Genomic DNA, 20,000 nt, shown 5'->3' with positions numbered 1-20,000 from the left:
GGGCAGGCAGCACCCCCGAAGGGCCCCCCGCCCAAGGGGGCAGCTTTCATGTAAAAGGGGGGAGCGGCGGGCTCCGAGGAAATGCTCGTGTTTTCACTGCGTCTCCCTCCAGCTCCCACAAGAAGGACCCAGCTGGCTACAGGCTGACTTGGAAAAGGACAAGCGAATTCTCTCTGACGCTGCATTAGTCAGACTCCCCGACAGAGTTCAGGCTGGCCCGGCGGCGGCGCCAGATCCGGCGCTTCTGCCGTCCTTCCGACTAAATTTCTGACGTGGATTTTAGTTCTGTTTTGCAAAGCGGCCCACCGCGGCGAAGGTCCCCCCATCAATTCAACTCCTTGTGGGGCCGGAGGACGGAGGGGATGGGGAGGCGGCGTCCGATGACCGCCCAGCTCTTTTGGGGTTCAATTCTGAAGCCGCGGGGACCCCCATCCTTCAAGTCTCCTCCCTCGAAAACCCCAGCGCGTCCCTCCGGGACAAACAAGCCGCCGCCTTCCACGCCTCCATCGGCGCACGATGCCGCACCCCAAAGGGCTGAGCTGCGCCTCTGGATGGCTCCACGGCCTGTGCTTGTGGGAAGCCCGTGGAAGAGAACACAGGAAACGGGGGGAAGAGAAGGAGGCCGGGAGCCGCTCACAGGCGGAGCTGGAGAGCGGACCACTGTGTGTCCTTAGAAAGCCAGAGCGGCCCGGGACGGGGGGCCAGCGTGGGCCGGCCCAGGGGCGCCCGGAACCCTGGGAGAATCTCCTCCTGGCAGACTACTAGTAGAATATTGGCCTTAGCTCTGGCCACTTGGTGGGGGGTCCGGGGCCTGGCCGCGGGACCCACAAGGCTCCTGAGATGGAGGGGGGAGATGGGGCCGTCTGAAGGGCTGCACCTGGGAAGAGGGCGGATCGTGCGGGGGGGGCCCCGAGGCCCTGCCTGGAGGCAGGAGGAGCTTCAACGATGGGGCTGAGGTGCTCCTGGATGGTCACAATCCTCGGAATGCCCACAACGTGGAGACTTTCAATTTGGAGGAGACACGGGCCACGAACACAGGCTTCTTGGGGGGCTTCTCGGGGGCTTCTCGCAGGCTTCTCGGGGGCTTCTCAGAGGCTTCTTGGGGGCTTCTCAGAGGCTTCTTGGGGGGCTTCTCACAGGCTTCTCAGAGGCCTCTTGGGGGCTTCTCGGGGGCTTCTCAGAGGCCTCTTGGGGGCTTCTCAGGGGTTTCTCAGAGGCTTCTTGGAGCTTCTTGGGGGGCTTCTCAGAGGCTTCTCAGAAGCTTCTCGGGCTTCTCGGGCTTCTCAGGGGCTTCTTGGGGGGCTTCTCAGGGGTTTCTCAGAGGCTTCTTGGAGCTTCTTGGGGGGCTTCTCAGAGGCTTCTCAGAAGCTTCTCGGGCTTCTCGGGCTTCTCAGGGGCTTCTTGGGGGGCTTCTCAGGGGTTTCTCAGAGGCTTCTTGGAGCTTCTTGGGGGGCTTCTCAGAGGCTTCTCAGAAGCTTCTCGGGGGCTTCTCAGGGGCTTCTTGGGGGGCTTCTCAGGGGCTTCTCAGAGGCTTCTTGGGGGGCTTCTCAGGGGTTTCTCAGAGGCTTCTTGGAGCTTCTTGGGGGGCTTCTCAGAGGCTTCTCAGAAGCTTCTCGGGCTTCTCAGAGGCTTCTCGGGCTTCTCAGGGGCTTCTTGGGGGGCTTCTCAGGGGCTTCTCAGAGGTTTCTCAGGGGCTTCTCAGGGGCTTCTCATGGGCTTCTTGGAGGCTTCTCATGGGCTTCTCAGGAGGCTTCTCGCGGGCTTCTCAGGAGCTTCTCGCGGGCTTCTCAGGAGCTTCTCGCGGGCTTCTCAGGAGCTTCTCGCGGGCTTCTCAGGAGCTTCTCGCGGGCTTCTCAGGAGCTTCTCGCGGGCTTCTCAGGGGCTTCTCGCGGGCTTCTCACGGGCTTCTCAGGGGCTTCTCGGAGGCTTCTCAGAGGTTTCTCAGGGGCTTCTCAGAGGTTTCTCAGGGGCTTCTCAGAGGTTTCTCAGGGGCTTCTCAGAGGCTTCTCAGGGGCTTCTCAGAGGCTTCTCATGGGCTTCTTGGAGGCTTCTCATGGGCTTCTTGGAGGCTTCTCGCGGGCTTCTCAGGAGCTTCTCGCGGGCTTCTCAGGAGCTTCTCGCGGGCTTCTCAGGAGCTTCTCGCGGGCTTCTCAGGAGCTTCTCGCGGGCTTCTCAGGGGCTTCTCGCGGGCTTCTCACGGGCTTCTCAGGGGCTTCTCGGAGGCTTCTCAGAAGCTTCTCGGGGGCTTCTCAGGGGCTTCTTGGGGGGCTTCTCAGGGGCTTCTCAGAGGCTTCTTGGGGGGCTTCTCAGGGGTTTCTCAGAGGCTTCTTGGAGCTTCTTGGGGGGCTTCTCAGAGGCTTCTCAGAAGCTTCTCGGGGGCTTCTCAGGGGCTTCTTGGGGGGCTTCTCAGGGGCTTCTCAGAGGCTTCTTGGGGGGCTTCTCAGGGGTTTCTCAGAGGCTTCTTGGAGCTTCTTGGGGGGCTTCTCAGAGGCTTCTCAGAAGCTTCTCGGGCTTCTCAGAGGCTTCTCGGGCTTCTCAGGGGCTTCTTGGGGGGCTTCTCAGGGGCTTCTCAGAGGTTTCTCAGGGGCTTCTCAGAGGCTTCTCATGGGCTTCTTGGAGGCTTCTCATGGGCTTCTTGGAGGCTTCTCGCGGGCTTCTCAGGAGCTTCTCGCGGGCTTCTCAGGAGCTTCTCGCGGGCTTCTCAGGAGCTTCTCGCGGGCTTCTCAGGAGCTTCTCGCGGGCTTCTCAGGGGCTTCTCGCGGGCTTCTCACGGGCTTCTCAGGGGCTTCTCGGAGGCTTCTCAGAGGTTTCTCAGGGGCTTCTCAGAGGTTTCTCAGGGGCTTCTCAGAGGTTTCTCAGGGGCTTCTCAGAGGCTTCTCATGGGCTTCTTGGAGGCTTCTCATGGGCTTCTTGGAGGCTTCTCGCGGGCTTCTCAGGAGCTTCTCGCGGGCTTCTCAGGAGCTTCTCGCGGGCTTCTCAGGAGCTTCTCGCGGGCTTCTCAGGAGCTTCTCGCGGGCTTCTCAGGAGCTTCTCGCGGGCTTCTCAGGGGCTTCTCGCGGGCTTCTCACGGGCTTCTCAGGGGCTTCTCGGAGGCTTCTCAGAGGTTTCTCAGGGGCTTCTCAGAGGTTTCTCAGGGGCTTCTCAGAGGCTTCTCAGGGCTTCTCACAGGCTTCTCAGGGGCTTCTCGGAGGCTTCTCAGAGGTTTCTCAGGGGCTTCTCAGGAGCTTCTCGCGGGCTTCTCAGGGGCTTCTCGCGGGCTTCTCACAGGCTTCTCAGGGGCTTCTCGGAGGCTTCTCAGAGGTTTCTCAGGGGCTTCTCAGAGGCTTCTCAGGGCTTCTCACAGGCTTCTCAGGGGCCTCTCGGAGGCTTCTTGCAGGCTTCTCAGGGGCTTCTCGCGGGCTTCTCAGGGGCTTCTCAGAGGCTTCTCAGGGGCTTCTCAGAGGCTTCTCAGGGGCTTCTCAGAGGCTTCTCAGGGGCCTCTCGGAGGCTTCTCGGGGCTTCTCGCAGGCTTCTCAGGGGCTTCTCGGGGCTTCTCGCAGGCTTCTTGGGGCTTCTCGCAGGCTTCTCAGGGCTTCTTGCAGGCTTCTCAGGGGCTTCTTGGAGGCTTCTCGCAGGCTTCTCAGGGCTTCTTGCAGGCTTCTCAGGGGCTTCTCGGGGCTTCTCGCGGGCTTCTCAGAGGTTTCTCATGGGCTTCTCAGGGGCTTCTCAGAGGCTTCTCAGGGGCTTCTCAGGGCTTCTTGCAGGCTTCTCAGGGGCCTCTCGGAGGCTTCTTGCAGGCTTCTCAGGGCTTCTTGCAGGCTTCTCAGGGGCTTCTCAGGGCTTCTCGCGGGCTTCTCGGCAGGCAGAAAAGCTGAAGCGGGGCAGCGCAGTGCAGGAATCCTGGCTCAGAGAAGTGATGATGATGATCCTGTTCTTTCTCCTGACGGTGTCACAGTTCAGCCGAGTCGGGCCTGAGCCTCAAAGAGCAGATTCGAGCCATTTCTGGCTCCTCCTTCAGGGTCTATCAGGGCAACATCAAAGAAATGGACCCTCAGCAAGAAATGGCTCTGAAAGTGCCCCAAAATGTGAATGTGGCGGGAAGCGGGCGCAGGTGGCACAGCGGTCAGCGCATCCTCCTCGTAGGGGCGTGCAGAGGAACAGCAGAGCCTCGTGGCCAGCCGGACCCCAAAACACAGAGGGGCGACCTCGAGAGGGACCAGAAGCCCCGCCCTGCGCATTGAAAGGTTTCAATCCTTGAAGGAAAAAAGCCTCCGAGTGCTTGAGATCCACGCGAGCAGAGCTGGCCGTGGTTGGACTGGGGGCACCGCTGGCCCGGCGGGGGGGGGGGGGGGTACTGTAGGGTCTGGCACTGCCCCTCCCAGCCCTGCCCCGCCTGCTCTTCTGCCTCGGAACCAAGCCCAGCGTGGATGCTGGGGGGGCACAGAGGGACGCCCAACAGCGCCCTGTCTGGGTGATGCCGGGGTGCGGCAGCCTCCTCTCGCCTCGAAGAGGGACATTATGGAGAATTTGGAATGAAGAGAAAGTCCTTTTGGGCAAGAATCAGCAGCAACGCGTGAGATCACTGGAAACAGCCGGCGCCGCTCGGGGTGAGTCCCGGCTCACTGCTGGGAGCGCCGAGAGGCCATCACTCCGCCTGCGGGGGGTGGCTGAGGGGGCCTCGCAGACCCGCCGCCTGCCCCCTCCGCACCCCCAGCACCCTCGGCCCCGCCCAGCACCCCGACACCGCCTCACCTTGGCCGTCTTGGCGTAGTACAGGGTCCGGCCCCGGAGCTTGAAGTATCTCCTCTTCCAGCGCTGGAAGGAGCTCGTCTGCTTCATCAGCATCCCTTCTCGGATGATGGTCTGCGGGCAGGAGGACACGCGTCAGCCGGGCCTGCCACCCCTCCCCGCCTTGGCCTGTCCGAGCCTGCGGGGACCCCAGCCAGGACAGAAGCAGCCCCGGGGCTCTCTGGGAGCCTGCAGGGACCCTGCTGGGACAGAAGCAACCCCGGGGCTCTCTGGGAGCCTGCAGGGACCCTGCTGGGACAGAAGCAGCCCCGAGGCTCTCTGGGAGCCTGCAGGGACCCTGCTGGGACAGAAGCAGCCCCAGGGCTCTCTGGGAGCTTGCAAGGACCCCAGCTGGGACAGAAGCAGCCCCGGGGCTCTCTGGGAGCCTGCAGGGACCCTGCCCGGACAGAAGCAGCCCCAGGGCTCTCTGGGAGCTTGCAAGGACCCCAGCTGGGACAGAAGCAGCCCCGGGGCTCTCTGGGAGCCTGCAGGGACCCTGCTGGGACAGAAGCAGCCCCGGGGCTCTCTGGGAGCCTGCAAGGACCCTGCTGGGACAGAAGCAGCCCTGAGGCTCTCTGGGAGCCTGCAGGGACCCTGCTGGGACAGAAGCAACCCCGAGGCTCTCTGGGAGCCTGCAGGGACCCTGCTGGGACAGAAGCAGCCCTGGGGCTCTCTGGGAGCCTGCGGGGGACCCTGCTGGGACAGAAGCAGCCCCGAGGCTCTCTGAGAGCTTGCAGGGACCCCAGCCGGGACAGAAGCAGCCCCGAGGCTCTCTGGGAGCCTGCAAGGACCCCAGCCAGGACAGAAGCAGCCCCGAGGCTGTCTGGGAGCCTGCAGGGACCCTGCTGGGACAGAAGCAGCCCCAGGGCTCTCTGGGAGCCTGCAAGGACCCCAGCCAGAACAGAAGCAGCCCCGGGGCTCTCTGGGAGCCTGCAAGGACCCCAGCCGGGACAGAAGCAGCCCCGAGGCTCTCTGGGAGCCTGCAGGGACCCAGCCAGGACAGAAGCAGCCCCGGGGCTCTCTGGGAGCCTGCAAGGACCCTGCTGGGACAGAAGCAGCCCCGAGGCTCTCTGGGAGCCTGCAAGGACCCCAGCAAGGACAGAAGCAGCCCCGGGGCTCTCTGGGAGCCTGCAGGGACCCTGCTGGGACAGAAGCAGCCCCGGGGCTCTCTGGGAGCCTGCGGGGGACCCTGCTGGGACAGAAGCAGCCCCGGGGCTCTCTGGGAGCCTGCAGGGACCCAGCCAGGACAGAAGCAGCCCCGGGGCTCTCTGGGAGCCTGCAAGGACCCTGCTGGGACAGAAGCAGCCCCGGGGCTCTCTGGGAGCCTGCGGGGGACCCTGCTGCCCCGGGGCTCTCTGGGAGCCTGCGGGGGACCCCGGCCACTCAGGCCCCCACAGAGGGGGAGAAGAGGCACCTGAGGGTCTCTCTGGGCTGACAATGGGAGGCGGGCGCAGGGCCTGGGGTCAGGTTGGGGCTCTGCCAAGGGCTGCCCCAGCCTGGGGGATGAGGAGGAAGCTGTCCTCATTCAGGCTCTCTAGTGGTACCCGGTCCGTCTCGGCACTCCCCGGCTGGCTGCCCATCCCGTCCAGGGCTCTGGACCCCCCCAGCCTAATTCATGTGATCATGAGGAGGCCCTGAGAGTGGCTTCTAGTCACAAGTCAGCCCTGCAGCCCCCGGGGTGGGAGATGCTGGGACGTCCGAGACTCTGGCGGGATCTGAACTCGCCGCCTCAGTCTGAAGGCATGAACGGCCTCTGCGAAGAGAAGGGCCCGGATCTCCCAGGGCTGCTCCCGAGGCCGGCCTGCTGGGCCTTGAACAACAAACCGACAAACTGCACGAAGACCCGGCGGAGAAGCTCGGGTTAGAGAGCCGCAGCTCGCGCCGCCCAAACGGCTTTGGGGGACCGCCGGCGCCAGGGGCCGAGCCGCATCGCTCTGCAAAGCCCTCACGCAGGACGCGGGTCCCCAGCACCCGTTTTATAAATGAGGAAAGGAAGGCTGAAAGGGGCGAATGACTGAGGCAGGGGCACCCAGCAAGTATCTGAGGCAGAACCGGAACTCGGGTCCTCCTTCCCTCTATCGCCTCCTCGCGGCTAAGTAAGCTGCGCGTCTTCTGCTTCATCTGCCGCCAACCCCCCACCTTCCTCCTCGGTCCGGGGCTGCACAGGCCCCCCTCCCCCCTCCGGCCCAGGCCTGGGGCTTCCCCGGACAGCAGGGGCCCCAAAGGAGCGTCGGGGCTCCTCCGGACAGGATGGGGGCGCCTCGGGCAGCTTCTGGACGGCCGTGAGCACATCCTGCCCCAGAGTGGGGGGTTGGGCCAAGGCGGCCTCCTCACCGTCTGGCCAGGCTGGAGGTCCAGGAGACAAGAGGCCGCAGTGAGACCCTCCAGAGAGCCAGGAACCCCAGGAGGAACCCCCAGGCCCGCCGGCAAGCCCCGAGTGCCCAAAGGGAGGCCGCGAGAGGACGCCCCCTCTTGTTCTACCAGTCTGGGGGCTCCCGCAGCCCGGCTAACCCAGAAGCCCTGCAGGGGGGGTCAGGCATGGCCCGCCTCCCCCTTCAAGGCAAAGACGCTTCTGAAGCAGCAATGAGGACCCCCCCCCAGGCTCCCCAGTGGAGAGGGGAGACAGAGACGGTCAGAGACAGACAGAGAGAGACAGTCAGAGACAGACAGAGAGAGAGACAGAGACAGACAGAGAGACAGAGACAGACAGAGAGAGACAGACAGACAGAGACAGAGAGAGACAGACAGAGAGAGACAGACAGACAGAGACAGAGAGAGACAGACAGAGAGAGACAGAGAGTCAGACAGAGACAGTCAGAGAGAGACAGAGAGAGAGACAGACAGAGACAGAGAGACAGAGAGAGACAGACAGAGAGAGACAGACAGACAGAGACAGAGAGAGACAGACAGAGAGAGACAGAGAGTCAGACAGAGACAGTCAGAGAGAGACAGAGAGAGAGACAGACAGAGACAGAGAGACAGAGAGAGACAGAGAGAGACAGACAGAGAGTCAGACAGAGACAGAGAGACAGAGAGAGACAGAGAGAGACAGACAGACAGAGACAGACAGAGAGTCAGACAGAGACAGTCAGAGAGAGACAGAGAGACAGACAGAGAGAGACAGACAGATAGACAGAGACAGACAGACAGAGACAGACAGACAGAGAGACAGACAGAGACAGACAGAGACAGAGACAGAGACAGACAGAGAGACAGAGACAGTCAGAGAGAGACAGTCAGAGAGAGACAGACAGAGACAGAGAGACAGAGACAGACAGACAGAGACAGAGAGAGACAGACAGAGAGACAGAGAGAGCGCCAGTGCGCGCCTCTGCTCTCTCCTGGGCCTACCAGACACACATGGCAGACAGAGAAAAAGCAATTTGGAAAGCGGCCCCCGACCCCCCCCCGGAAGGAGGGAGCCCCGAGAGCTGCGGCTGTTCTATTTTTAGCCACAGCCTCCGGTCTGGGCTCGCGTCCGGTGAGAAGCAGCAGCTGCTTTCGGAGGGGGCTGAGCGGGGCCCGCAGGGGGCCTCCGCCTCGAGGAGCCCCACTTCACAGAGGAAGGACAGGCCGGGGAAGGCCTCTCTCGTGCGCGGCTCAGGCTCGACCCGACATGCCGCTGAGCGGAGGGAGAAGGCCCCGTCCTGGGTGGGAAGAAGCTGCCCTTGGCAGCCACGTGCCAGCTGTTGGTGCCAACAAGATCCCCAAAGTCAGACTCTGGGGGGGCCCGAAGGGGTGCAGCCGGGGCGCCATGGGAAGCCGGAGCAGGGGACGAGGCCGAGGGGCAGCCGGGGACAAGCAGCCACGGGAGGACGTCCTACGCGGCTCTCCTCGATGGACGCGCCTCGAGGAGCCCCCGAGGAGCCCGGCGTCCCTGGGCGGCTCAGGCGCACCCCGATTCGGATGCAGGAGACGCGGGCGGATGGGAGAGCTGAAGCCGGGCACGGCGTTCCCTTTTTGCGGCCCGCTTGAACCCGGCGTGCCTCGGCCCTCCCCGACCTCGGGGCTGAGGCCAGGCACCTGCGTTCGGATCCTCTCGGGCCCTGGGAGGAGGACGAGCGGCCCATCCTATGGCGGGGCAGTCTCCGGCCTCGGGGAGCCCAGGCAGCGCCTCCTTTGGGAACAGAATTCAGCTCCTAACGGAGGGGGGGAGGCTGCTGAGGGACAGGCTGGAAACCCCCTGAGCTTGGGGCCCCCCCAGAGGGCCCCCGACCTGTCGCGCGTTACGATCTTCCCCCGGTCAGCCTCTGGAGACGGCCGTCATCGCGGCGTCTCCCTGCGGGCACCCGGAGGCCAGGACGGTCAGGAAGAGACGGCCAGCCGGCCGCGGGGCCTAGAACTGCCTCCGGCGATGGGGCTGACCTGAAGCCACCCCACGTCCCCCTGGACAGGAAGAGGCTGAGAGATTGAGGGCGCGGCACCCACCGGGGCCCGGCCATGCTTTGGACGGAGTCTCTCGTGTTGGAGAACACGGCAAGTGCGCAGTCAGAAGGGGGGAGGCCGGACTCCTGGGGAGAGGCCGGGCGTTCACGGTCACGGGTGTCCGCTGAGGTGCCCCGGGGAGCTGGGCTTGGTCCTGGGCTCACAAAAGGTGTCAAGAGAGGGATGCGACTGAACGAGCTACTGCTCCATGGCAGCCTGGCTCCAGAAGGCTCCAGACAGGCTCCAGAAGGCTCCAGACAGGCTCCAGAAGGCTCCAGACAGGCTCCAGACAGGCTCCAGAAGGCTCCAGACAGGCTCCAGAAGGCTCCAGACAGGCTCCAGAAGGCTCCAGACAGGCTCCAGAAGGCTGATAGGCTCCAGACAAGTCCAGATGGCTCCAGAAGGCTCCAAAAAAAAGACAGACTCCAGAAGGCTGACAGGCTCCAGACAGGTTCTAGAAGGCTCCAGACAGGCTCCAGAAAGGTCCAGATGGCTCCAGACGGCTCCAAAAAAAGATGGGATCCAGAAGGCTGACAGGCTCCAGACAAGCTCTAGAAGGCTCCAGACAGGTCCAGATGGCTCCAAAAAAAGACAGGCTTCAGAAGGCTGACAGGCTCCAGAAAGTCTGGGAAGGCTCCGGGCAGGCTCCAGAAAGGTCCAGATAGCTCCAGAAGGCTCCAAAAAAAAGACAGGCTCCAGAAGGTTGACAGGCTCCAGACAGGTTCTTGAAGGCTCCAGAAAGGTCCAGATGGCTCCAGAAAACTCCAGAGAGGTCCAGATGGCCCCAGAAGACTCTAGGTGGGCTTCAGAAGGTTCCAGACAGGGCTGAATAGGAGGAAAGTCCTTCCTGGGCCATAAAAAATTCACTTTAGAAGCTGGAGATGGAGGAGGCTGGGTGGGGGAGGCTGTTGCTCTGAAGATCTGGAGGCTTTTGTGGACCTCAGGACCTACCTTTGTCTGGGCCCTCCAGAGTGGGAGCCAATAAGGTTTACAGAGGGCCTTCCAGCCCCTCGACCACCCTGTGAGGGAGGGCACAGATGATCCCCACTCCCGGAGAGTGTCCTCAAGTAGGCAGGCGGGCGGACGGGCAAGGCCCAGTTAGAAATGCCCACTATGTGCCAGGCACTGTCCAAGGAGCTGGCGTAGGAGGGGCAGAGAGACACAGAGCCTGGTCACTGGGCAGCCCCCGAGGCACGCAGCCCTCACCCTTTCTGGCCGCTTCTCTCTCAGTGACGGGCTCGTCCCCTGGAGGGCGGCACCCCGGCTGGGCGTTAAGCCGAGCGACGACAGCTTGTAGGGGGCTGAAGTACTGCGAAGGCCGCTGTGGGGAGCAGGGAAGGCCCCGGTCGGGCTTCTCGCCTCGTCCGCTCAGTCTAAACATGGGGGCCCCCCAGGACAGCCCCCCAAGTCTGGAAGAGAGGCAGAGGGCACCCAGACTGCCCCCACGGTGAGTCCCCCAAAGGTCTCTCCATGCTGGCCCAGCTCCACATCCAGGGCCCTGAATGCCCCCCGACCCGGGGCAGCCTCTCCATTTCTGAGGGGCCTCCGGGCTAAGGTTTGGTTTCCGTGTTTAAACACAACAAAAGTTCACCTTCCAAACGTCAAGGGATGGACAGCACGGGGCGGCGGTCACGCGGGGGCAGCACAAAGCCTGCTGGTCCCTGAGAGGCACCTTCCCCAGCTGTGAGCCCCAAAGGAATCTGGAGAGCCACCAGCCCCTCCCCCAGAGGCTCTTCATCCTTCTCGGAATTCTAAGTGGAGAGGAAGGGGGAGGGGGAGGGAGGGGGAGAAAAGAGGGAAGGAGGGAGGGGGAAGGGGGGAGGGAGGGAAGAGGAAGGGGGAGGGGGGAGGGAGGAGGAGGATGTACTTGAACGACAAACAGGAGCAACACTCCGTGGGGGCCCCCAGAAGCTTCATTCCGACACCCCAGAGCAGCTGGTGGGCCGGGAACGCCTGCTCTCTGCCTCCAAGTTAGAGGCGGTTTCCAAGCCTTCACCTTCTGCCCTCATCTGAATGTCCGGGGCTGGGCGGTGGGGTTCAGTGACTTGGCCAGGGTCACCCAGCCTGGAGCGTGCGGCCAGGCTGGACCGCAGGCCCTCCGGGCGGATCACCTCGTGGTGCCCCATTTCCGTGGCTCGCGGGGGGCCGTCTGCAGGCCGGCTCCCCCCCAGGCACAGGCTTGGCAGGCCAGGAAGAGTGGTGGGAGCAGCGGAAGGGCAGCGCCCTGGGGAGGAGGCTCTTGGGCCAACCCCCCACGGCCTCCGGCCTGGCGCGAGATGGGCTCCTTCCAAGCAGGAGCTCCGGTGCCACCTGGGCGCCCATCTCCAGGCGGGCCTTCGTGCCTCTCTGAGCCTCCCGGCCACAGGGAGCTCCCGGGCGCAGCTGAAGTAGAGATGGGGAGGCCTGTGACGGGAGGCCCAAGCAAGCTCCTGCCTCCAGATTTCAGAGAAGGAGAGGGAGGGGAGGCCCTCGGTCTGGAGTCTTTCTTCTCCCTCCAAGGCTGGTGCCTCCTCTTCCAGGCAGCCCTCCTTAACGAGGCCCTTGGACCCACTGAGCACCCTCTTTCCCGACATTCCAAGCACGACGGCTCCAGGCTGGCACCTTCCCGATCTCTGACATCCCTCTTTCCTCTCCCCAACGTTTGGGGGGCCCACAGCAGGCACCCGGACCCTTCACCAGGACACCCTCCAGGAATGGGCCTCCAGGACGGAGCTGGGCGCTGGCGGCCTCTTCCCGTCAGCCGGGCTAGGCCGGGTCCCCTTCAGCCTGGTTCCAGCTCTTGGGCCTGGGACAGGACCTCAAGGGAGCCCGGCACCGGCAGGCAACACACCCTCCCAGGCACCCTGGGGGGATGCCGACATCAGCCTCTCCGTGCTGGATTTGAGTGAGCTCAGACAAAGGCCGCCGGCCCCCTGGAGCAAGAACATCCCCCCCCCAGGGGGCAGCTGGGTAGCTCAGTGGATTGAGAGCCAGGCCTAGAGATGGGAGGTCCTGGGTTCAAATGTGGCCTCAGACACTACCCAGCTGTGTGACTCTGGGCAAGTCACTTGACCCCCATTGCCTAGCCCTGACCACTCTTCTGCCTTGGAGCCAATACACAGTAATGACTCCAAGACGGAAGGTGAGGGTTTAAAAAAAAAAAAGAACACCCCCCCAGGGACCTTCCTCTTGTTCCTGGTGCAAATTCTGATGACTGTCTGCCCCCGCCGGGAGGAGAAGGTAAGTTCATATCGCTGTCCCGTAAGGGTGCCGCGGGTGAGAAGCCACGGAGGGCGAGGGCCCCGTCCCCGTCCCTGTCCCATCCCCGTCCCATTCCTGTCCCAGTCCCTGTCCCATCCCCATCCCTGTCCCATCCCCAGCCCTGTCCCATCCCCAGCCCTGTCCCATCCCAGTCCCTGTCCCATCCCCATCCCCAGCCCCGTCCCAGTCCCTGTCCCATCCCCGTCTCTGTCCCATCCCCGTCTCTGTCCCTGTCCCATCCCCGTCCCCAGCCCCGTCCCAGTCCCTGTCCCATCCCCGTCCCAGTCCCTGTCCCATCCCCGTCCCAGTCCCTGTCCCATCCCCGTCCCAGTCCCTGTCCCATCCCCGTCCCTGTCCCATCCCCGTCCCTGTCCCATCCCCATCCCTGTCCCATCCCCGTCCCAGTCCCATCCCCGTCCCTGTCCCATCCTCATCCCTGTCCCATCCCCATCCCTGTCCCATCCCCAGCCCTGTCCCAGCCCCGTCCCTGTCCCGTCCCCCCCTCCTCTCCCACTCTGCAGCCTCCCTTCACAGGGAAGCTCCTGGCGCCCTTTGCTGCTGTTCACCCTCTCCCTGTGGGCACCGTGCCAGGCACAGAGCAGGCACGTGCTCAAGGCCTGCAGGCTCAGCCTCTGAATTCCTGCCCGGGCACTGCCAGCCGCTCGTAAAATCCTGGATCTTGGGGAGGCCCTGCGGGCCTCCTCCTCCCTCCCACGTGGCTGGCCCGGCTCTGACAGGGGCGGATGGGGATCCCTCGGGCTCCGCAGTCACCGAGCCCAGCCCAGCCCGCTGCTTCCCCTCCCCCTCCGCAGAGCTGGGCCTCCCCCAGTATCTAAGGTAAGATCTGAACCCAGGACCTCCAGCCTGGTTCTCTCACGAATCCCCCCAAGGGCCCACGGCTGCCTGGGCAGGAGAAGCAACCCCTCCTGGGCACACCTCGCTGACCCCCAGCTCTCTGGAGCCTTTGTCCAGGCGGGCGCCCTCACATCTGCCAGCCCCATCGCATGCCCACGTCTCTGCCAGGCACCCTCGTTCTGGGTTCTAGGTCATCCCGGCATCCCAGAGCCCCACTGTGGGGTTCTCCTTCCTGCCTGGGGGGGGCCTTCCCAAGAGTCCTGGCTCCATCCCCTGGGAATGGACAGCTGAGGAGGGGTGAGTCCCTGCCCCCATGTGCCTCAGTTTCCCCAGTGTAAAGCAGGATAATAGGGAGCCCACCTTCCAGGCTTGCTCCAAGGACCACAGGAGAGGGGGCTGGGGGAGGGCTGGCTCCCTGCATGAAACTCTTCAATGTCCCAAACCCTCCCCACCACAGGGGGCAGGTTGCGGGGGGGGGGGGGCAGCACTCAGGAAGCCCCCCCCACATACACAGGAAGGGGGAGCAGCGGGCTGAAGTGACTTGCCCAGGGTCACCCAGCTAGGAAGTGGCTGAGGCCAGAGTCCCACGTGGGCCATTATCTGGCGTGGAGGGGGAGGAGGAAGGGGGAAGGGGGAGGGGTCTTCCTCGTTTGAGGAAGTAGTAAGAGACTTTTGAGGACAAGTAAGAGACCCAGGAAGAGAGGGGAAGGGCTGCTGGGGCTGCAGGAGGAGGAAAGAGACGGAAAGGGGGAGGGGGCAGAAGGAGCCAGGGGCAGTGCCAAGGGGGAGGGGACACAGAGAAACAGAGACAGACACAGGCCCAGAGATAGAGAGTCAGACAGACACAGAGACAGAGACTGACAGAGACAGAGAGAGACAGACACAGAGACAGAGACAGACAGAGAGACAGAGACAGAGACAGAGAGACAGAGAGACAGAGAGAGAGAGACAGAGAGAGAGACACACACACAGAGATAGAGACTCAGGGACAGACAGAGACTGACAGAGACAGAGAGAGACAGAGACAGAGACACAGAGACAGAGAGAGACAGAGACAGACACAGAGACACAGAGACAGACACAGAGACAGAGAGAGACAGAGATTCAGAGACAGACACAGAGACAGAGAGACAGAATGAGACAGAGACACAGAGACAGAGAGAGACAGAGACAGAGAGGGAGACAGAGAGACAGATACAGAGGCAGAGAGACAGACACAGAGATAGAGACTCATGGACAGACAGAGACAGAGAGGGAGACAGAGAGACAGAATGAGACAGAGACAGAGAGGGAGACAGAGAGACAGACACAGAGGCAGAGACAGACAGACAGACTCAGAGACAGAAAGAGACAGAGAGACAGGCACAGAGACAGACAGACAGACTCAGAGACAGACAGACAGGGTGCACTGGGGAGCAGCATTCGGGTCATCTGTACCCACCCCCACCCCGCAGGGGGAAAGGGGGCCTGGGGCCAGGGATGGAGGAAGGGGGGCAGCTGGCGAGATGGCGCAGAAGGAGTGGGGGAGGGGCAGGCTGCCAGGGATAACGGGCAAGGATGGAGACGGAGGGCACAGGGGATGTGGGGGGTGGGAGGAAAAGGGAGAGGTGGGGGGAGGTGCAGAGGGAGGGGGAGCACAGGACCGGGAAAGAGGAGGGAGATGCAGAGAGGGGGCGGGGGCAGTACCGAGGGAGAGGAGCGACAGTACGGAGGGGGCCGGAGCAAAGAGAGGGGGAGGGGAGGGCGCACAGGAGGGGAAGGGGGGAGGAGGCCAGTACAGGGAGAGGGACAGCGCGGATGGGGGAGGGAGGACTGCTGGGGCCGGCGCGGGGGTCAGGGAGAGTAGGGGAAGGCCCAGCGCGGGGAGAAGGGGCTCGGCCGCAACCCCCCGCCTGCCCGCCCCGGCCCCGGTCCGGGCCTCACCTTGTGCCGGATCTGGCCGGACGTGGACACCTTGCGCAGCAGCTTCTGCGGAGCGCCCGGCTCGGGCTCGGGCTCGCTGTCTGACGAGTCATCGGGGCCCGCGGGGCCGGGGCCGGGGCCAGGGCCGGGCGCTCCCGGGGCCTGCGGGGCCGCCGGGGGCCGGGGAGGCGGCGGGGGAGGCCCGGGGGCCGCCGCCATGCTGCTCCCGAGGCCGCTGCTCCAGCGGCACCGCCTCCGCCTCCTCCGGGCCGGGGGCGGGGCCGGGTCTGGGGGCCGGGCCGGGGGGCGGGGGCGGGGCCGGACCGGGGAGGGGGAGGGACGCCCCCTGGCGGCCGTCCGGGACAGCGCCGCCTCCCCCGAGCCCCGCCCTCGGTCACGCCCGCCCAGCCCCGCCCCGCCCCTCCCGGGACTTCGGAGAGAAGGAGCAAGAGAAGAGGGGGACCAAAGAGGCGGAGCTGAGGGAGGGGGAGGGGATGGGGGTAAGACTGGGAAGGTGGGGTGGGGGCGTGACCTTGGAGCGAAGTTCCTGCGGTCAGGCCAGCTCCCATCAGGGAGTCTGGCCCACGGGATGCTCATCTTTCAGAGGAAAAGCTTGGGGGGACAAGACGAGACGGGGATGGAGAAGTAGAAGAGGCTCTGTCCGAATCTGAATGATGAAGGGTTTGGCCTAGATGGCCTCTGAGCTTTGAGGACCCCCAGGACCTCGGGATCCTCCTCTGTTTGAATGGCTGCCGAGGCTTCTGGGGGCTCTGGACCCTCAATAGTGAGGGTGGGCTCGTGCTGAGCACTGGGGGAGCCCCTGGAGGTAGGAGCTATTATCAGTGACTTGTCCAGGGTCACCCAGCTAGGAAGGGTCTGAGGCCACATTGGAAGCCGGAACTTCCTCTCTCTGGGCCTGGCTCTCCCAGCTATCCTTGGAATGACTCAACAAGGAGGGCAATTGACTCAAAAGGCAGAGAATAGAAGGGATACGATTTCCATATCATTATAGATAATATTATGTGATATGAGGACTGCTCCCCAGCCCCGGGGCCTGCCTCTAAGGACCAGACTTTGGGGTGCTTCCTGGGAGACTGTCCTCACTGAGGTCCAGGGTGGGGGAAGCCTCCTCTCTCAGGAAAGGCTGGGCCAGGCCAAAGCTTCCCCAGCTTTGCGGCCTTGGCTGTGCTGGGAAGAGCTCTTCCTCCGTTACTTCCCTTCTTCCTCCCGGCCTGCAGCCTCTCTGTGAAACCCCCTTCAGACTAGTTGATGGACTAGTCCATGGCCCCTGGCTAAGCGCTGCTTTCTTGGGCTAAGCCACAACCAGGGAACCTACAGTTGTCTGAGAGGCCCAGGAGCTGCTGGGAAATGAGACTCGAAGCCTCTGGGGCCCCTTTTCTTAGTGCTTTTCACATACAGGACTCTTCTCTGTCTCTGCTCCTCCTCCCATCGGATGGGGGGGCAATTTGTGTGGGGGGGGGTCGCCCTTCAGGGGGGGGGGCCAAAGCACAGGGAAAGGAGGAGGTTTCACAATTGTCCTCATTACAGTATTCAGTACCAGACCAAGAGGCAGGAGGACCAAGTGGCCAGGGCATTGCCCTTGGCACACAGACACCGGCTCGAGGCTGCCTTCTGACGGGGCTGGCCCAGTCACTCCGTGTTCTAGGCAGCTCTTTCTGATGAGAAGCTGCGAAAAGGTACCCATCTACACAGCAGAGTTTCCTTATGGGGGGTGCACCAAGAAAAGTCACATTTACATGCATAAAGAGGAATAGGGTTCAGGTGCTACTTCGCCCCTGCAGGTTATGTACATCCACATGGATCTATCTGCTGCCACTCCCAGGGAGGCCAGGATGGCTGCTGAGAGAATCTTCCCTCTCCCCTTCCCTGGAGGAAAAGAGAAGGTTGAGGTCAGAGGCTGGCCACTCCCATCTCCTCAGAGAGCTGGCGGGGTGTCACACTAAAACTCCATCTAGCTGCACCCCTAAATGGCGGAAATGAGGTCTCAGCCTTGAGTGGCTCACTCTCCCTCATCTGCACGGCCAAGGCTTGCCTGCCCCATGCCAGTTCCCTAAGGAACACATGCAACAAAGAGCAAATAAGCCAACCTCCTGAAATAGAAAGCAAAGCAGAGACTTGTACAAGAATATTCATAGCTGCACTCTTTGTGGTGGCCAAAAATTGGAAAATGAGGGGCTGCCCTCCAATTGGGGAATGGCTGAACAAATTGTGGTACATGTTGGTGATGGAATACTATTGGACTGAAAGGAATGATGAACTGGAGGAATTCCATGGAGACTGGAACAACCTCCAGGAACTGATGCAGAGTGAGAGGAGCAGAGCCAGGAGAACAATGTACACAGAGACTGATACACTGTGGTACAATCAAATGTAATGGACTTCTCCATTAGTGGCAATGCAGTGATCCAGGACAATTCAGAGGGACTTATGAGAAAGATGCTATCCATATGCAGAGGAAGATCTGTGGGAGTAGAAACAAAAGAGAAACAACTGCTTGATCACATGGGTTGATAGGGATGTGATTGGGGATGTAGACTCTAAAGGATCACCCCAGTGCAAATATTAATAATATGGAAACAGGTTTTGATCAATGACACACGTTAAACCCAGTGAAATTGCATGCCAGCTATGGGAGGGGGTTAGGCGGAAGGGAGGGAAAGAACATGAATCTTGTAACCATGGAAAAATATTCTAAATCAAGTAAATAACAATTTCCAAAAAATAGTAGGAAAAAAATATTTGAGAGGCTGAGAGTCTGTGTTATTCAGTGATTTGTAGAAAAAATGCCAATGTAGATTTGACGAATAGAAAGGCTAGTTAAAAGAAGTCAGAATTTGGAGTCCCAGAGGACATGGATTTCAGTCTTGGATCTACCATCTACTTAAATGACTTTGGAGAAATCATTTAAACTGTCTAGGACTTTGGTTTTTTTTTTTTTAATTTTGAAAATAAAGATATTGAACTAAAAAAAAAACAGAAAAAAATACATACAAGACTATATACCAGGCAGTACGCAAGGTAAGTGAGCTCCAGATGGGAACAAGAGAATTTGGGGAAGAGGGAAAGAGCGAAACAGAGACAGAGGCAGAGACAAAGAAAGACAGAAGCAGAGACAGAGACAGAGAGAGACAGAGACAGCCAGAGACAGAGAGATAGAGACAAAGAGACAGACAGAGACAAAGACAGAAAGAGGCAGAGATGGAGTCTCAGTTCTCAGCCAAAGGGAACTTTCTGAAGTGTCTAGTGCCCTCGACTCAGGAGGGGAACATGATGGAGGCTGCCAGCTTTCTACATGTTACATTCTTCCCAGCCTTCAGAGACCTGAAGAGAATCTGGAATTTCGGGTCTTGTGTGTCAGCAGGCTATCAGGACTTCTTCTTTCCAGCTTTATTACACACTGGACTCCTTATGCAGGTGCTGAGCATTGAGTAACCAATCTCCACCAGCCCTACTACATAATGAATCTTGTCCTACAGTTATACCACTTGAATGAATTCGTTGGAACAGAAGCCAAACAGCGTTGCTAAGTATCTCAAAGTAACACAAGAAAAACAACTTGTAAATTGAAGAAAACCCCCAAAACTGGTCTGCTTTAAGTCCTCACACCTAGATACAAAGCTGTTTTGTTGTTTATCTCCCAAGCAATTATGATGGATAGTGAAAGCAGACCAAAGCACAATGATCGTCTCAGCAGGTCAAGGGGTATCCTACAAATGGCTTTATTCACATTATTCATACCTATGACAGGCTGTTGTAGAATCCTAGAGAGTGATCACCGCTACTCTTTGTTGTAGTAACATCACAAGAGTGTTGTTTAGGGGATTTGATAATATCCAGTCAAACTGTAGAATGTCAGAGAGTAGAGAACTGATTTTGTGTGTGTGCGCCAAAAACCTATGTAATAAACGTACCACAGTAGTATGGCAGAGCACTCCTGCATACCCGGGCTGAATGCACAGTGTATCTCACTTCATTTATCCCGCCATGAGGTCACACCTGGGCGGGCAACCCTGGTCCTCAGAGAGGCCGCTGGATGGATCTCAAGATGCTCCAAGGGCTGTTCTAGAGCTTCTGTGACCCCAACTCTTCGGTGCCCACGAGATGCTGCCCCTCAGGGACCCCACAGCAATCACGGGAGTGAATATGTTGCATAAAGCTTTGAACGGAAGCTTCCGGTCTTTCAGTCAAAGAACAGTGCCAAGTGCCTACTATGCGCCGGGCGCTGGGGAGATAAAGACAAAAATGAGCCAGTCCCTGCCTTCGAGGAACTTCCGTTAAATTTGGGGGAGAATGCGTGCCCTTCCATTCAATCCCAGCGACCAAAGGGGTGACAGATGTGGCTGCCAGCTCGCACTCACATGCATGTGCCCATCTATTCAAAAGAAAAACGGATTTGAGGGATCCGAAAAGGCTTCTCGGGAAGCTCATCGGAGCTCTAAAACCCACGCAGAGCCCCCCTCCCCCATCTGAGGGGTTCCTCTCCAAACAATAAACCCCCGTTTCCGCTTCTCCCCCAAAGCATCCCCACACATGTGAGCAGAATAACTACCCCACCTGGTGGCTGAGCCCCGCAACTCCATCGCCGCCGGGCCCCAGCCCTAGTTCTCCCCTCGGCCATAGCCCACGGTCCCCCGGTGGAGAAAAATCCCGCCCCGGCCGTGGTCCGTCCCGCTCCCCGCTGGCTTCCGGCGGCCTGGGATGACGGAGACGCTGGCATTAAGTTCAGGACAATGGCTAGCTCAGCAGAGGGAGCCGAGACCCCCGGCTGGGGCTGGTTCTCTCCAAGATGT

At 61.1% G+C, this 20,000-nt stretch overlaps 1 protein-coding gene and 1 long non-coding RNA gene across 4 annotated transcripts in view; both read right to left on the bottom strand.

Moving 5' to 3' along the window:
* DGKD (diacylglycerol kinase delta) overlaps positions 1-15,456 on the bottom strand; it is a 60,109-nt gene extending 44,653 nt beyond the window's left edge. Inside the window, exons 1-2 of one of the 2 annotated variants that reach the window (XM_056819982.1) lie at positions 15,211-15,456; positions 4,732-4,842 (exon numbers count right to left, since the gene is read on the bottom strand). In XM_056819982.1, coding sequence (XP_056675960.1) covers positions 4,732-4,842; positions 15,211-15,408 — 309 coding nt within the window. In that variant the 5' untranslated portion in view covers positions 15,409-15,456. The remainder of the gene's footprint in view (positions 1-4,731; positions 4,843-15,210) is intronic. The other variant, XM_056819983.1, reaches the window with a different exon arrangement.
* Positions 15,457-18,115: 2,659 nt separating this feature from the next.
* Positions 18,116-20,000, bottom strand: part of LOC130457573 (uncharacterized) — a 2,088-nt gene continuing 203 nt past the window's right edge. The window contains exons 1-2 of one of the 2 annotated variants that reach the window (XR_008916892.1): positions 19,765-20,000; positions 18,116-19,582 (exon numbers count right to left, since the gene is read on the bottom strand). The exon at positions 19,765-20,000 is cut by the window's right edge and continues 203 nt beyond it. This is a non-coding gene — a long non-coding RNA (uncharacterized LOC130457573). The remainder of the gene's footprint in view (positions 19,583-19,764) is intronic. The other variant, XR_008916891.1, reaches the window with a different exon arrangement.

Source organism: Monodelphis domestica, chromosome 2 (genome assembly GCF_027887165.1).
Source record: "Monodelphis domestica isolate mMonDom1 chromosome 2, mMonDom1.pri, whole genome shotgun sequence".
Taxonomy (NCBI): domain Eukaryota; kingdom Metazoa; phylum Chordata; class Mammalia; order Didelphimorphia; family Didelphidae; genus Monodelphis; species Monodelphis domestica.
This window is presented reverse-complemented; position numbering and strand designations above follow the sequence as displayed.